We start from the raw sequence: 18,890 nt of genomic DNA on the forward strand, positions 1-18,890 counted from the left end.
CCAAAATGTTGATAATTCAAGAATAAGATGTCAATTCCTAAATTTAATTTAGCCTTTTATCCATGTATAACGTGATAAAAGAGGCTACAGGAAAATCAACAAAACCACTAGGCTGCCCCAAATTTCTGAAAATAGATGATAAGTTGATTATAGATGAATGCCAAGCTCGACGTCAGCTGACAAAATTTCTTACTGAGGTGGAAAAAAAACAACAATGGATGCCTACTTCTTCAAAAGCTCAGTCTTGAAAACAGTTTCTTGGTCCTCCCGTGCTCTAAATCAATGGTTCTTGAGCCAGTCGGGAACCATAAGAAGAAATGGTTTTATCCTCAAGAATTTTTCGGCCGATTTTGACTAAATTCCTGCTAAAGTCATCAAGCTCACTCTTCCATCAACTATAAAGTCACTGTGTCACTTGGTTAATAAGTCATTCTAATTAGGAATATTCCCCCAGCGACTCAAGGTGACGCGAAGGCCAATCTCTGTCCTTTCCATAGTTTTTTTTTTTTTTTATTTATTTATTTATTTTTATTTATTTAGCGTTGGTTCTTGACGTCGCTGACAAAGTGAGACTGTTGTTGATGATAGGTGAGGCGGAGATCAGATGATTTCGTGTGAGCATTCCCGTGAGCAGTACTTCCTATTTGTTTTCGTCTAGGCCTAGTTCAGCAACCTGCAATGATTAATATGTAGTGTTATTTGCTTTTGCTTTCCCAGTTACCGGGCCTCTGGGCCCTTTGGGATTTTTTTTTGGGATTTTCGAGTTTTCTATATTTATTGAATAAAAGAAAAGAAAGAAAAGAATTAAAAAAAAATAATTGGTAAACACTCACTAAACGACAGCTCATTTGTCATTTTCCACGAGCACACAGTACGAGACAAAAATATAGAGAATGTGCGATTACGAAAATTCAGTAGTCAACCAAAGGCCATACGTCTCAGATGTTTTATCTTTTTTTTTTCCCAGAGGCACTTCATATGGGAGAGGTCGCCGTATAGACTTCAGAAGGAATTCATTCGATTGAAAGTCGGAAGTTCCAGTGCCCCTTTAAGAGTCAAAAGCAATCGGAGGGCAACTACCTCCCCACACCGTTTTTTCCACAAATACATCCGATAAAAATTTTAAGATAGTTATTTTTTAAGAATAGTTAAAAAATCGCATAATAAAACTCCAGGGTCAATAGAACCCCCAGGGTATGGGGACAGGAGTTGTGAGGGCATATGTGGTTCTTATAGAAGGAATGCTCGTATAAACTTCAGAGATCAATAAGCCCCGCCCCACGCTCTTTTTTCCCAATACTTCTGATAATTTTTTTTAGATAGCCATTTTGTTTAAAACAGTTCAAAGATCATATTAGGGAAACTTTGGGGTCGATACAACCCCCCTTAGGGCCAGGGGGCATGCGTTGTATGTTATGTCCTGGCGGTATATATTGTTCTTATGGAAGGGATGCTCATATTAAGTTTAGAAAGGGCTCATTTGATTGAAAACTGCATGTTCTAGTTCACTTTTTAAGAGTAAAAAGAAATCGGAGGGCAACTAGACCCCCCCCACGCATTTCCCCCCAAACCCATCTGATAAATATTTTTAAATAGCCATTTTGTTAAAAAGTGCAAAAATCAGATAATAAAAACTCCAGGAATGAACACAACCCCTTAGAGTCCAGGTCAAGTGCTTTAAATTATGGCCTGGGGGCATATAATATAGGTTTTTATGTAATGGGAGGTCGTATAAACTTCAGAAGTGGCTCATTTGGCTGCAAATTGGAAGTTCTAGTTACCTTTTTTGGGTCAAAAGGGATCAAAGGGCATCAACCCCCCCCCCACAAACACCCTCTTTTCCCCAGATGCATCCGAAAAAAATTTTGGGATTGCCAGATTGTTTGAAATAGTCCAACGATCAAATAACGAAACACCAGGGTCAACATCCCCTCCGAGCCTGGGGGAAGAGTGGTAACTTATGCCCAGGGGGCGTATAAAGTTTTTATGGAAGAAGTGGTCGTAAAAGCCTCGGAGGAGACTCAAATGATTAGAAATTGAAAATTCTACTTCGCTTTTTAAGAGTTCATAGTGATCAATTGGCAATAAGCCCCCCTAATACATCCGATCGAATTTTTTAATATAGCTATTTTTTTCAAAATAGACTGAAGATGATATACAAAGACTCGAGGGATAACACAGCCCACCAGAACCTAGGGACAAGTGTTGTAAATGATGCCCAAGGGGCATAAAAGGTTTTTATGGAAGGGTTGGTAGTAAAAACTTCGGGTGTGGCTCATTTGACTGTAAATCGGAATTTCTAGTGCCCTTTTTAAGAGTCAAAGGTGATCAGAGGAAACTAGCCCCCCAAGGCCCCTTTTTCCCCAAATGCAACTGATCAAAATTATGAGATAACTATTTTGTTCAAAATAGCTTATAGATCAAATAATAGAAACTCCGGGATGAACATAATCCCCAAGAGCTTGTGAGAATTGTCTGAAGTTATGCCCCGGGGGCAGATAAGGTTCTATGTACGGGGTTTCCGCGTAAACGTCAGAGGTGTCTTATTTGATTGGATATTGAAATTTTTATTTAACTTTTTAAGAGTTATCAAAAGTGGTCATCAGGCATTTGCTCCCCCTTCTTTTCCCAAATGAACACGATCAAAATTTTGAAGTAACCATTTTGTTTAAAATAGCCCCAGGGGCATATAAGGCTTTTATGGAAGAGATGGTAGTATAAACTTCGGAGGTGGCTCATTCGAAAATAAATTGGAATTTCTAGTGCCTTTTTAAGAGTCAAAAGTGATCAGAGGGAACTATCCCCCGCAAAGGGGCTAACCCTGCAGGGCCCAGGGGAAGGCGCTGTAAGCTGTACCCTAGGGGCATATATGGTTTTAATAGAAGGGCTCCTCGTATAAACTTTAGAAGGGCTTTTTGGTTGGAAGTTAAAATTTCTAGTTCACTTCTTAAGAGTCAAAAGAAATCGGAGGTAAACTAGCCCCCCCCATCCCTTTACTTTTTCCCCAAAACTCATCCGATAAAAATTTTGAGATAGCCATTTTATTGTAAATAGTTCAAACATAAGATAACTAAAACTCCAGGGTCGACACAATACCCCAGAGCCCAGTGGCGAGCGCTTTAAGTCATGCCCCGGGAACATATAGGGTTCTTATGTAAGGGGTGGTCGTATGAAGTTCAGAGGTAGCTCATTTGATCGAAAACAGAAAGTACCAGTTACCTTTTTGAGAGTCAAAAGTGATCGGAAGACATCTACTCCCCCAACACTTTTTTCCTTATGTGCATCCGGTGGATTTGAGATAGCCCTTTTCTTTGACATAGTCAAATATCAAATACAAAAACTTAGGGGTCAACATGGACCCAGAGCGTGGAGGAACTAAGGGTCGTAACTTCTGGGGGTATCTAAGATTTTATGGGAGAGGTGGTCGTATAAACTTCGGAGAGGACTCCAATGATTAGATATTTAAAGTTCTAGCTCCTCTTTTCAGAGTTAAAAGCAAGCCAATGGCAACAAGAATGGCAACAAGCCCCCCTTTTTATATACAGCCATTTTATTCAAAATTGACCAAAAATCATATCACAAAAGCTCTAGGGATAACAGAGCCCACCCCAGAGCCCAGGGGCAAGTGTTGTAAGTTATGCCCCTGGGGCATATAAAGTTTTACGGGAGGGGTGGTCGTATAAACTACGGAGGGTACTCAAATGATTGGATATTCCAAGTTCTAGCTCCCATTTTAAGAGTCAAAACTGATCTGATGGAAACTAGCCCTTCCCCCTAACAACCCTATTTCCCCAAATGCGTCCGAACGAATTTTGTATATAGCTATTTTATAAAAAAAAATTGGCCAAAAATCATATAATAAAAACTCCAGGGATAACACAGCCCACCCCAGGAACCAGGGCAAGTGTTGTAAGTTACGCCCCCGGGATATATAAGGTTTTTGCGAAATGGATGGTAGTATAGACTTGAGAGGGAGCTCATTTGATTGTAATTAGGAATTTCTAGAGCCCTTTTTAAGAGTCAAAAGTGATCGGAGGGTAACCCCCCCCCCAAAGACCTTTGTTTCCGAAACGCATCCAATCGTAATTTTGATTATGATTGTTCAAAATAGTTTGGAGATAAAATAAAAAAATTAAAATACAATAGGTACTTGTATAAATGAGTAAATAAATCTTAAAACGAGTGAAATTAATTAAAATTGAATATACAAATTAGGCTTGAAACGAACAAAAATTTCTTCAAACAAGAGTTTGAGTTTTGCCTCCTTCTCTCACTGTAAAAGTCTAAAATCTACTGCGTCATTTTTTCAATGTTGTAATAAGCACAAAAGAAAATATTTGTAATTATAATTCGTTTTCAGTAAAGCGCCAATGCTGCAGTAGGTTTTAGACTTCTAAAGTGAGAGAAGGCAACCTAAACTCTTGTTTGTAGAGATTTTTGTTCGTTTCAAGCTTGATTTGCATATTCAATTTAAGTCTTACTTGTTTTAAGATGTATTTACTTGTTTATATTAGTACCTATTGTATGTCTGTTTGCTCCGGATGTTTATTTATTTTCTTTTTGTTTTGGGTTTAATTTATATAATAGCAAAATATTTTTATTCGTTTTAAGCTTGATTTGCACATTCAACTTAAAAGCTTTACTCGTTTTAAGATTTATTTCTTCATTTATATTACTGCCAGTTCTATATTTTCTTGCTGTGATTGTTTATTTAATTTCTGTTCGTTTTGGGTTTCATTTATTCTTCAATAGTAATTTCTAGTCGTTTTGAGTTTGAATAAATTGTAGATTTCTATTTCTTCTGATCTTAAGTTTAATATGGCCTTTACTTTTCTTTAGAAAACTTCTTTACCGGAATTTTCTTTTTAAAATAATCTACTAAAGATCAAAAGAATAGCATTTTGTAAAACTCTTTCCAAAGTTCGCTTTAGCTACAATCTACCAAAACGTCAACAAATATGGCACTCTAAATACAATTGTTTATTTACTGAGACAGCTCCAGAGTTCAAATCATTCTCTAAAAATAAAAGTCTAGGTAGTATCATAAGTCTAGCTCGATGAATGGTTAGATCTGTAACTAATGAACTCAGCGATACATATATCTTATCCTTTCGTTACAATTTACTGCTGTAGGCTTGTCGTAAAAATGTATCTTTTACCTCAACGTCTGATTGAAAAGAACGTGTCTCCAAAATTTTATGCAAAATAATTGCAGGGTTTAGTACTGAAGTGATTTATGTTTAAAGAATCAAAGTTTGAAATAAAGCCTTTCAAAGTTAAGTGATTCAAATCTCTTAATCTCTTAACCTCTGCTCTTATTTTAAAAGGTTAGTGAACAATTACAAAAATAATTTAAAATGAGAGTAATGACGAGGGGAAGTGGGCACTGCCAGGGAGGGACTAGGAGGGATGCATTGAATGGTAAGCAAACACTGCTTAATAAAAAATTAAAATAATGGAAGATATAGGGAATTAGGTTCTCCAGCAACCTGAAGTTATCAACAGTGCTTGAAACTTACGTCTCGATTTCCTTTTCCATTTGTATAATAAATAATAGCTCATGATTCACTATATTCTGAAGTATTTGATCTAGCATCTCTTGCGAAACTACTCGAATTGGTTTCACTTCATACTCGAAGAACTCCCAGGCTACTCCTTTTATTAATTTTTCCACTGTTTCCTCTAGAAGGGTATTAACTATCTGAAACATAAAAAAAAAATACCATAGACTTTCTGTTTCATTTTACCTAGAAAGCCCTTAATTAAGCTTAAAAAACAACAAAACCCATGCACAGTGTTTCCCTGAGGGAAGGTACAATAAAAACAAAACCTGCCATACCCTAGAAACTAAAAACTCCTCATATTAGGCTTTTGTCACGTCAACAATGTTCATTTGTACGTAGGTCACAATCATTTACGATAGATATGTTGGTGCCTCGAACTAACGGACCTACCTCATATTTATAGCTTTACGAGACATACGGCTATAAAATGTTTGCGAAGCCTTTTTTTAGGGAAGGAGAACTTAAATCAGAAGAAAACATCAAAAGAATACAGTGTGTAGCTGACTAATACAGCTTTATAAAGATTTCCTGGAAGGCGGCAAAAGCAACAGCTTTTTACAAGATGGGCGGGGGGGGGGAGGAGGAGTGTTTGCCACCGGATCAACTCAGGTGGCTTAAAATTAAAACAACGATACAATTGCAGTACCTTTTAAACCCCAGTGATTTTTTTTTTCTCTCATACCAAGCTCCATGGCACCATCAATCACCAAATAATTAGTAGTTTCCTGATATGACAATAGGGATTCTTAAGAAGCATTAATAATCTTAAAAGCAACAAAAATTCGTTACTTGCCCAACATTATAGCTGTTTTTACGAATTTTCAAGTTTTCAGGTAGGATACTACGTATTTTTTGTCTAAACAGGTGTATGATTAGCCTATACGTGAAACAGGGGTTTCCAGAGATAACACTGAATCACAAGATCCTGGATACCCCGCGACCTAATATTAATCCCCAACATATGTGGTTGCCCAACCAATGTGTATATCCAGCTCATAACTGAGGTTGCCCAACCTAAGATTTTTGGTTGGTGTTTCACCAACCAAAAATTCCTTCATCGTAAAGAGAAGAAAAAAAGGGGGACTAGTATTATATATAAGCGATTCTCTAAATTCATTTGCAAATGATAACCTGTTGACGAATATAGTTGGAGCTTTTGAATCTCTTTTTATTGATGTAAATGTAGCTCATAATAAAAAGGCACTATTTGGTCAGATATACCGCCCTTCTTTTGAACCAATCCCGGAATTTTTGGCCCATCTGGAAAGTATTTTGAGAGGATACCCCAATCAGAATATATTGAATTGTTCTTGATGGGTGATTTTAATATAGACCTCGGTCTTCCATTAAAAAAGATACAGTTGATTTTCTTTCGATGATACCTGCATTCGAGTTATATAATATATATATATATATATATATATATATATATATATATATATATATATATATATATATATATATATATATATATATATATATATATATATATATATATATATATATATATATATATAAAATTATATATTCGAATAATATCCGTCTACTACAATTCCGACACGTGTGACGCAAACGTATCTACGATAATTGACAATATTTTTCGTTCAGGTTTCCCGACTTCTCCTTCTGCTTTAGATTCAGATATGTCTGACCATTACCCCATTTTGGGATCGTATTGAGTTCAATACATAAAATTTTAACTCAACATTTATTAACCAAAATTTGAAATTTCTGAATTTATCGGATGATAATATAACACTTTTTAAAGAGGAAATGGGTAAAATACATTGGTCGTCATTGTATGAAAAAAATAATGTGGATACCGCTTTCAAGTTGTTTTAATGTACTGTTATGAAAAAAAAAAAAAAATGTTGTGAAGAGAGTGTAGTCCGCAACTACATGGTTTTTCTCCTGGAGTCCGTGAGTTTCTAAAAGTCTTCTTGACAGTATAAACAAGAAGATGAGAATGTGGAAAGATTACTTAAGTGAAGCAACGAAATTTTCATTAGAAGGACATAAAAAATACAATAACTTGCTTCGTAAAATTCTAAGAAAAGAAAAGAAAAAGTATTTTTTAAATAAATTCCAGATTTGTGGGAGCAATAGTATGAAAATATGGAATGTTATAAAATGAGTTGTAAAAGCTGGTTCTAAAAATTCTGATATGCCAAAAAAAAAACTGATCCAAAAGGATATAGCTACAGACAATGAAAGTGGAATTCCAGGGCTTTTAGTATCTTTTTTTTAGTGGGATTGGGAGGGAAATGATAGATGAAGTTCCAATCTCTCGTCGCACCTATAAAACATTTTCTTCCTCCTTCGTGTAGGGATTCGATGAGGTCTCTGATAATCCAGAATCCACAATCCAGATTATCCATAATCCAGTCTCTGATTATGATGTTGTGAATATAATTTAGAATCTGAAAAGCAGCTCTTCATTAGGATATTATGGAATTAATTCCAAAATTGTGAAGAAAAGTGCTCAAGTTCTGGTTGAGCCACTTAATTATTTTTTTTGTTGAACCTTTCGCATGAAACACGTACTTTTCCGGATGATCTAAAAAAAAAAAAAAAAAAAAAAAAAAAAAAAAAAAAAAAAAAAAAAAAAAGATAGTAATTCCTCTTTTTAAAGGAGGAGATCCATCAGATGTGTCTAATGATATGCCAATTTCACTTTTCTCTACTTTTTCTAAATTTAGAAAAACCAATGCATAAACAACTTGAATTTTTTTTAGAATTAAAGGGTTTTCTGAATTCGAGACAATTTGGCTTTCCGAAAGAGTGCCATTATCAACTTTAGGACCCCTTACCGCATGAGAGACGTACGGGAGCCAATCACCCTGACTTTTGGGAATGATATTATACCACAAGCTACTATGGTGAAACTTCTTGGTGTTTATCTTGACTGTTTTCTTTCTTTTAAACCGCATATAACTCACACCCGTTCCTTAATCCTCCGCCAGTCTTCAATGTTGCACCAGATTAATTCATTTCTTCCTCCTGATATTATGGTTTCTCTTTATCATGTTTTTATTCATCCTTACCTTTCTTATTGCTGCTCTGTCTGGGGCAATACTAATAAATGTCTTCTCTGCTCACTTCAAAGAGCCCAAAATAGGGCAGTGAAGGCTACTTTTCTTCTCCCTCGGCTTTACCCTTCCTCTGATCTTTATAATGATACTGGAATACCTCCACTGGATCATATTATAGGTAAAAATACTCTTTATTTAGCGCATTCTGCTTTTCTAGGTGGTCTTCCACCGACCCTGCAGCAGTTTTTCTCAAGGACAGGCTCAGGTAGGTACTTTTCTTCTTTGCGTAATTCTTCTCGACGATTTATTTTACCAAAGCGATCCTCTACAGCAGCTCAGAGGTCTCCTGTATATCAGTCAATTCTATTATGGAACTCCATCCCTTTGGATGTCCCTCTTTTTCTTTCTGCAAAGGCATTATTTCGTCGGGTCTTTCCAGTTAAATAATTTTTGTCTCTCTTTTAATTCTATCCCAATTTGTATGTCACTTCTCTTCTTTTAAATCTTGTCTTGTTCCAGTGTTTTTTTTTTTTTTTTTTTTTTTTTTTTTTGTTTTTTTTGTATACATTTTATAAGTGTTCAATTTTTGTTCTCTGTGGCCCATTACAAGCATAGCTTCTTGGGCCTATTAACTGATTTACTTTTGTAATAGTTTTCTTTAGTATTAATAAATTGATTGATTGATTGATTGATTCACCCCAGCCACTCTTAAGAAGATGCTCTTGCTTCGCTTGCCCTTTTCATAAATAAAATGATGGAGAGTAAAATTTCTATGCCAATACTTTTGGACATAAAAAGGCGTTTGACTGCATGTCCCATTGTTCCACTGTGTAAGTTAGACCATATTGAGCGGGGGGAGGGGGAGAGGCCATCTTTTTTCATAGTTCCAAAGTTATCTTTAAAATAGAGTAATTATAACTGGGAATAATCATCTTCGAAGACAATGAATTGCGGAATAATAGAGTAATTATAACTGGGAATAATCATCTTCGAAGACAATGAATTGCGGAGTGCTCCAAGGGTCAATTCCTGGCCCTCTCTTATTTATTGTTCACATTAAGAACTTGCAGTTTGTTTTTGCCCCCCCCCCCCGTTTGCTGCTGCAACTTTTGTCCTCAGACTTCATTGTTTCACATTCGAGTTCCGACAAAATGTTACAGAGCTTTGAAGACGACACAGTCATTGGATGATTGGACGTGCTATAGGTGATTTCGAGGTACTGGTTCATCGACAACAACAGACGATGGAGCATGTTTACTTGTGGATGGATGCTAACAAAATGACTATAAATGTTCAGAAATCCCAAGTTTTGCTATTTTCACGAATGGGAAAACTCCAGTCCTCTTTCACAGGTCTCCAAACGACTAGAGACATAATTCAGAGACCAGAAAATGGATTTGTAAAGTGTCTGGGTATGGGCATTGATGAAAATTTCTAGAAACCAGGGAATATAAAAAAAAAACTTAAGCCCTTTTTTCCTGTTAAGATCTTTAATTATTTTTCGCTGATACACTCACATATCCGATATTTCTCTCTTGGCTGGACGGCGACATTTAAATCCCATACAAATATGATTAACAAAATAAATAAAAAAGCATTAAACCTAATTAACGAAACAAATTCTTTATTTTCTTTAGATAGTTTGGGAGATTTTAATTGCTCAGTTTTTGCTTACAAATACTTCCATTCTCTACGACAAGAATGCTTTCCAAAAAAAAATTCTCTGTGGCTGAAACACGCCAGAAAAGATCACGGGATAGAAGCCTGTTGATTGTTCCGTACGCGCCATATGTTTGTCTGATTTTTCACTTGACATTTTATGTTCATGTGTTTGGAATGACCTACCAGAGGCAATTAGAAGTAAACCGAGTCTTGCATACTTAAAGTAGATCTAAAAAACAACTGAGTAAGAAGCGTTAACTAATAGTAAGTAATTTAAAATGGTACCAAATAAAAGTAAAAGAAGATGGATAATTATTTATTATCTCAGTACTAAATTTGAGAGCTATATCAGATCTTGTTTTCTCCCGTTGACATTTAGATTTAAAGTTTTGTTTTAGTGTTTTTAATTGAATTGTTTGGCGGCAATTTGAGTTCATGCTGGCTGGCAAATGGAGGATCTCCACTATGTGTTGTAATTAACAGTTTTAATGTTTTCTCGACAGGATTGTCCTAGAGGGCCAAATTAATATGAAGTATGGGCCACAATTTATTTTTAAAAAGTATTTGTGGGCGTATGTAATTTAAATTTAATGTATTATTAAAATCGATCCGAATTGAATTGAGAAGTGGATAATCAACTATAAAATTCTACAAGTCGAGCGGCTAAGCTCCTTTTACCTCTGACTACTACTACTACTACTAATAACTCACTGCAGCACCAAGCCGCCTGAGGCCAACACAGCTACGCACGGTCCTCCTCCAACCTAATCTATTTAAGGCCTCCCTCTTTACACCGTCCCAGGAAGTTCACATTTCCTTTAAATCTTTATTTATGACATCCTCCCAACCCAGACAAGGACGACCTGCTTTCCGTGTAGCCCCAGACGGTTGGCCAAAAAGGACAATCTTCGGTAATCTGTCATCCTTCATCCGTAGAACGTGGCCTAGCCATCTCAACCTTTCTTTCATTATAGCCCTAGAAAGCGGGATTGAACCACATTTTTCGTACAGCCTACTGTTTGAAATACGGTCAGTCAGCCGGGTACCCAGAACAATCCGTAGGCAATTTCTCTGGAAAACATCAAGTAAATTTTCATCTGCTTTTCGGAGCGCCCATGCTTCAGAACCATATTTGACCACTGTCATCACTGTAGCTTCCAATAGAGGCCATTAAACAGTAATAACACAAATTTTTCAAGTTTTGAAATTTTCGAGTTGCCTTGAACATCAAAGGGTTGAAAAGATAGTCTAGCTGAACGACCTCTTCATCAGTGTAGATAACTTCAGAGTAGTTATCTACACTGGGTACTTTATAACTCAAACAACGACCTCTCCTTCTCCCTTATATTAAAATTTTTTGATACAACTGGACAGAACTTTTACAGAACTATCTATCTTAGACGGAAAAAAGTCAATAGTTACCTTAGGTACTGAATCATTCAAAGCATCAAGGAATATTTTAAACTCTGGACTTCCTGTGACCCGTGCTACTTCTGCCTTTTCCTTTCCATCTTCTGGGCTTTTCTTTTCTGGAGATAAAGCTAAGACTTGAAGTGGTGGTGCTGGTTTAGAAGTTGTAGGTTGCAAAGTGAAAGTACTGAACACTGTGTTTCTCTTTTCAGAGGGTTTGGTGATGGAAAATGCAGGGGGCAGCTTTGGTGTCTCAATTTTAGTCACGACTGGTGTAGCATTGGCGTGAAACGTATGGAAAATTGAAGATAGTGTAGTTATAGTAGCTGTTGGGGTAGTGGTAACAACGGGCTGGAAAACGGGTTCGACGACCACACTAGGGAACGATATCTGGGGCTCTTGAGACCTGCAAAGAAATGGCTTTATTCTAATAAGCAGATTCACAATTAGTCGTAAGAAGTACAAGATATAAGCACATAATTTTAATCAATTTTCATACAACTAGTCTAGACTTGGCATTGCAAAGAGATTGAGAGGACAGCCATCTAGAGACTTGCACTTCCTAGATTTTTTGTGAGTGTGAAAGTTTCGTATAATGATTACAACTTTTCTATTTTCTAAAGATAGAAAAATAAACTGATGCCAGGGTGGTCATTTTCAATTTATCCAAGACAAAGGAGTTACCAGACATATAATCGAAGGTCCCGAGTCGAAATCTTGACCTTTGAAGGTAAAAATATGAAGAAAGTTGACAAACTATTTCTTCTGGGAACTTTTTGTCATCAGACTCCTACGGAGTCCACACCGCAAGCAGGTCTGATTCTTCTCTGCGAGAAAGCATGGTGATTTTTTTGTACTAAGTACGTATGACCATCCGGATTGAATACCTCATTCTACAAGTCTTTCATTAGGCCCTGGTGAAATTCGGATGCCCATTTTTGCAGATGTTTTAAAAACCCTTCTGGCACTAATCCAAAGCATCTAAAAAATGGTTTCAGGGTAAGACGTAGCACCAATCAGGGATCATTGAAACATCTAAGTAATAAACTTGACGGAGCTTGAATGACTGTTTTCTACAAGCGCATCTACTACTAAATATATGACGAGCTATCTCGAAAAGTACTATCTATGTTTTTTCCCGTCTGACGAACTATGTTTTTTCCCGTCTAAAAAAAAACCGTCGGCAACTGTCTTGTCACCTTCATAGATTCGTAAATAAGAATGAATTTCATTGGTTGAGATCGGCTCACCTTTTATTTTCCTTTTGACCAATGAAAAAAGTCGGGATGAAAACTACTATTAAATGTATGAGCATAAAATATATCTCGAAAAGTACTATCGGTTGTCCATTCCAAGGGGCAAACTTACAAAAACGAAGCATCTCACAATGCAAGAGGATTTACCCGTACTGAGTACTTGAAGATGGGCTTCATTAGATCCTGCACTTCGAGTTGGAATAGTGTCCCAAGAGATGTCGTCCCTGAAACCCGTTCTAATAATTCTTTTAAAGGAAAATTCAGCAGCAAAATCCTACTTTAAAAAATACCTTAATTTCGGCATATCAGGCCCTAAGCAAAAAGGCGGTTTAGCGTCAAGAAGGATGCACAAGAAAAAAATACTGAAGAATAATTAGCCATATTTGCAATAATTTTCTCAGACAATCAAGGACATATGAAACAGCTGTTTCTTAAATAATTTTTGCCAAGATACGGACCTGATTTCACAACAAAGTTCTTTCTGACCTCTTAGCCTGTTTTAGAGCTTCCTCTCGTCTCTCTATCGAACACTAACCTATTCAAAACTTTTAGGGTAATCGAGATTAGGCTCTCTCCAACAAGACATCGTAATTGATTTTTACAAATAGAGAAAGCAAATAATCTTGAACACCAGTGTGCTGTTTTTAACAGCCTAATTGGACAAAGTCGTTTGCTGTCTTTTCTTTCCGTCGCAACCTGAAAGGCACTTGGAACTTGAATGTTCACCTTTTTCCCTACAATTTTTAGGAGGGATAACGCCCAGGCAATTACCAACGATGTAAAACCAAATTAAGTAGGTTTTCTAACATATGTAATTTTGCGAATTCGGTAACTTCCGGTGTTTTGTTTTTAATTGTGATTTTCTTTTTTTCAGATATTGATAGTTGCCATTCAAACTTCGAGAAGCTTACAACATTAGCCTTACTTTCGATTACCCAATTTCTTTGACAGCTAAAAACTTTAAATTGTCAGCATCATCGACCTATGCTTTAATATGATGATATATCCAAGTCTAATAACACGCCTAATAACACGCAGAGACACTCCTGTATGAACGAAGTGACAATAGAGAAGATAATGGAATAGTCGCAAATGATTTAGGCTTTACCTTTGTCATCTCAAAACTTAAATAAAGTTTGTTTTGCATAAGGTGACAATGTTATTTCAATTATTAAACAGTTCGTGGTAACGAACTGTAGTAAGGAGCGACCCGGCTCAATAGTAACCGAAACTCTAAAAAACAGAATTTTGATACCAATAGTTACATCAAAAAATTGCATTTTAATGCTGATTTTAAATATATAAGTTTCATCAAGTTTAATCCTACCCATCAGAAGTTACGAGCCTGAGAAAATTTGCCTAATTTTAGAAAATTTTAAGGCTCCTCTTTACAAAAATGTGGTATTTTGTGTTTTTTTTTTGCCACAAGACGGATCACGGATGCGTGTTTATTTGTTTGTTTTTTGTTTTCGTTTTTTTTTCCCAGGGGTGATCATATCGACCCAGTGTTCCTAAAATGTCGCGATAGGGCTCATTCTAACGGAAATTAAAAGTTCTAGTTCCCTTTTTATGTGACCAAAAAACTTGCAGGGCACCTAGGCCCCCTCCCACGCTCGTTGTTTTCTCAAAGCCACCGGATCAAAATTCTGATATAGCCATTTTGTTCAGCATAGTCAAAAAACCAAAAAACTATGTCTTTGGGGACGAGTTAGTCCCCCACAGTCCCCGTGGGAGGGGCTGCAAGTTATAAACTTTAACCAGTGTTTACAAGTAGTAACGGTTATTGGGAAGTGTACAGACACTTTCAGTGGGATTTTCTTGGTTGGGAGGAGACGGTTGAGGGTAGGGGTTATGCGGGGGAAAATATGGAAATTCTGTCCAGGGTTTTTTAGCATTTTTTTTAAACAGTAATTAAAAAAAAAATAAATATGAAAAAGATTCTTCAACTGAAAGTAAGGAACAGCATTAAAACTTAAAAGGAACAGAAATAATTACGCATATGAGGAGTTCACCTCCTCCTAATACCTTGCTCTTTACGCTAAAGTAATTTTATTAATTTCAACTATTTATTCTACGGCCTTTGTGATTCAGGTGTCATCCTTAAGGAATTGGGACAAAATTTAAGCTTTAGTGTAAAGAGCGAGGCATTGACGAGAGGGCAAACTCCCTCATATATGTAATAAAAACAAACGAATTTAGAAGTTCGTTACGTAAGTATTTTCGTAAGTTACGTAAATTTTATTAATAAATACATTCGTAAAATTAAAAGTTCTAGTTGCCTTTTTAAGTAACCAAAAAATTGTAGGGTAACTAGGCCCACTCCCCCGCTCCTTTTTATCAAAATCGTCCGATCAAAACTATGAGAAAGCCATTTAGCCAAAAAATAAATTAATGTGCAAATTTCGTTTTAATTATTCATGTGCGGAGAGCAAAAATCAAAATTCAAAAACACTCAGAAATTAAATAAAAAAACTAGTTTTTTTTAACTGAAAGTAGGAAGCGACATTAAAACTTAAAACGAACAGAAATTACTCTGTATATGAAAGGAGCTAATCCCCCCTCAGCGCCCCGCTCTTTACGCTAAAGTGTTTTACTGTTTTAAACATTAGAGTTGAGAGAAAGAGTCAAACTTTAGCGTAAAGAGCTAAATAATTAAGCTACTCCGGATTCACTGACTTAAGATCTTTGACGGGGAAAAACAAGTTAATACAATGCTCTTTGCATATTTTAACATTGTGGAAAAAAAGAAAAAGTTGCGGCATCTTGGTTTTGTAACCTTTTTAAATAAAAGAAAATATTTAGTGTGGTTTTAAGCTTACACTTTAAAAGGGCTTTGTATCCTTTTCCCTTCCCTCATAGTTTTAAAAGATAGCGGTGGAACTTCCTTAATAAGGTGCGGAACTTTTATTTCCGGTTCCTTTCTTCTCAGTATCTCCCGCACGGGCGAGGCTACTTTTAGCTGAGGTGCTGATAAAGTAGCTCGATCAACTATTTTATATGGTTCATCTTCATCTGATTCTGAAACTTCTCCTTCGCTTCTTACACGTCTTGAGAGCGGTACTTGTCCAGGTATCAAACCTTGATCTAGGGCTTGTTTTGCTTCCCTTTTCAAAAAGCCATTTGAATCAAAACTATCATGTGGAATGTGTTCTTGACATCGATCAGGCTCAAGGAGTCCTCCATTTATTATCTGGAAGATTGAAGGTCAATGAATCACAAACGTCTTAATGTAAAACCTGGCAACTTAGGGTTGGTACACCCACACTTTCTATATGTGATTTTTGACTAAAACATGTTTTTGTTTCTACTCGATGCAGTTTCTTATGCCAAATTTTTTAGTTACAAAAAACAAGTTCCACCCAAAATGCTTTCCGTTTAAATAGTAAATTTAAAAATATGTATTTCTTAAAAAGAGCATAAATCAAATAATTTGAATCACATGACTTCACCCACAGATAAAGTATGCATGCATGTAATGATGCAGATCTCTCGTTATTCTGAGGAATCGTGACACAAAGTTTAAAACAACTTGCAGCACTGGACGTAAAAACCTTCCAAAAGGTAACCTGAAGAAATTCATTTTTTATTTTTTTTTAGGACATTAGAGTTAAAACAGTTTATTGACCCCTAACCACGAACATATACAAAATGCTCTCTAGAAAGAAGGATTTGTACCGATAAATGACAAACTTTAAAATTCCAAACTTCCTTGATATTAAACGCTAAATAATTTACCAAGAAGCCAATCTCAGCAAGAACATACTCAAATACATTCCACATACTCAAGCATATAAGCAATTACTTAACGCTTCAAAAAAAAATATTTCACGAGGCGATGACCGTAAAAAATATAAAAAAAATTTTACACGAGGCGACAAACCTAGCAATAATTGCCCCTTTTGAATTTTCTCCACCTTTTTTCTTTAACGGACATAGTCAATTGAAACTATTTATATGATTTGCACAGGATTTACAACAAAACCGGGCATGAAAGAATTCTGAGAATTGGTTTGACACATGAATGAAAATGGGAACTGAAAATATTCTAGGAAGATTTTGTTGGTGCTACTATCATTACACGTGTTATTTCCAGCCTATCCGACCCGTGCTTTAGCTATTAAATCTTTCCACTTATAACTATACCATACCTTGGTTGCGAACCAACCCCCTCTTGGTCTATTCTTTTTATACAGCAATATCATACACATCAAGAAGTAAAACATACACTAAATAGGCATTTTTATATTTGAATAGCTGAGCATATCGAAATGAAATTCTTTGTTATAGATCAGGATTTTGAGTCTTTAAACTAACAATCATAAACATAGCTGTCCTAAGAAAGAATGATCATAATAATCAATAATCGATTTCCTAGCTCGCTTTGAATAGAAATACCTGCTTTGTTCTGTTTGTATTCATGCTTAACTTAGTTTTTACTCTTTGCCTGTTTGTTATAAACAAAAAAAACTACTAAATTCGAGAATAAAATTCATAAGTTTTCAAAAAGAGACTACAAACTTAAAAAAAAAAAAAAATCTTTCCAGAGACTTGTACCGCCAATTTGCAGGGATTGATAGTATTCTGTAGTCGTCTCTATGGATTTCTTAGAAAAAATGTGGGAATAATCGATTTGAATGCACAAGAAACATCCGTCGATAATGGGCGCGGATAGCGTTTTAATTAGTCCTTGAAAATTCTACACGTTTAAAAATGATATACACTCCAACAACTAAATTTTGTATTTTTGGGAGCATTTATTTCTTTTTAAAAAGCACGCTCATACATAAGTTCTTGACATACAGCTCTGATAGAGCTGTAGATTTAAACGAAAAATATCAGAAATTGGCAACTCATGTACTCAATAGTTCTTACAACCGGTCAAAAATTAAGGCTAGAAATCAAACAATTAGAATTTTGCGTAGTGCTACTACTACTACTACTACTACTACTACTAACAACAACTCACCGCAACACCAAGCCACCTGAGGCCAGCACAGCTAGGCACGCTCCTCCTCCATACCAATCTATTCAAAACTCTCCCTCTTTACATCCTTCAAGGAAGTTGCCATTTCTCTTAAATCTTTGTTTTGACATCCTCCCACCCCAACCGCGGACAACCTACTTTCCGTTTAGCCCTTGACGGTTAGCCTAAAAGGACAATCTTGGGCATTCTGTCATCCTTCATCCGCAGAACGTACCTAAGCTATCTCAACCTTTCTCTCATCTTAGCCTTAGAAGGCGGAGTTGAGAGCGGATTAGTTGCTTGCCAGCATTCATTCCGTTCGGAGCTAGTGCGTGCTGGTGGATGCTATTGCTTATTTAGGATATTTGTTCTGTTTGAATTGTTTGAACACTTGCCAGTAAGTCTCTGTTTAATGGATTTTTGATTTGGTTATTAGCCAATCTAGGGGAGCTTATTGAATAATTTTATGATGTCTCTCACGAAGTCGTACTTTGATCAGAAACACACTGAGCTTATGACGAAGATTCTTAGCCTGGAAAAGGGGATTGAGGCTTTGCGAAATGAGAATTTGGAACTCAAAGAAGAAAATACGGTTCTCAAAACCAAAGTAGTAAATCTAAAAAAGTCTTGTCTTCAAGTTGAACTTGTTTCAAAAAGACAGAATATTCTACTTCACGGTATACCAGCTGTTCAAGGTGGCAACTCCAGAAAATGCTACTCGTGAGTTTCTCTCTGAATTAGGAGTCAGTAACACAAATTCAATGCCCTTCGTCAAGTGCTATCGTTTGAATGGAAATAAACCATCAGGCTCTAATACCCGGGCAACGTCTAGGACTACACTAAAAGCCGGGCCAGTTTTCGTGACTTTGGCTAATTTAGCAGATAAAGACGCTATTATGAAAAATTGTGGTAGGCTGAAGGGATCTGGAAAAAGTATCACTTCCGATCTCCCGCGTGAATTGGCACGTCGTAGAAAAGAACTGCTATCTTTCGGCTATAATCT

At 36.2% G+C, this 18,890-nt stretch overlaps 1 protein-coding gene across 2 annotated transcripts in view; it reads right to left on the reverse strand.

Annotated features, from left to right (window-relative positions):
- The window catches only part of LOC136039392 (germinal-center associated nuclear protein-like), an 85,253-nt gene that overhangs the window by 24,569 nt on the left and 41,794 nt on the right, over positions 1-18,890 (reverse strand). For both annotated transcript variants that reach the window (XM_065723087.1, XM_065723086.1), the window contains exons 8-10: positions 15,744-16,114; positions 11,681-12,074; positions 5,520-5,701 (exon numbers count right to left, since the gene is read on the reverse strand). In XM_065723087.1, the coding sequence (XP_065579159.1) occupies positions 5,520-5,701; positions 11,681-12,074; positions 15,744-16,114 (947 nt within the window). The remainder of the gene's footprint in view (positions 1-5,519; positions 5,702-11,680; positions 12,075-15,743; positions 16,115-18,890) is intronic.

The sequence above is a fragment of the Artemia franciscana genome, chromosome 19 (assembly GCF_032884065.1).
Source record: "Artemia franciscana chromosome 19, ASM3288406v1, whole genome shotgun sequence".
NCBI classification, from domain to species: domain Eukaryota; kingdom Metazoa; phylum Arthropoda; class Branchiopoda; order Anostraca; family Artemiidae; genus Artemia; species Artemia franciscana.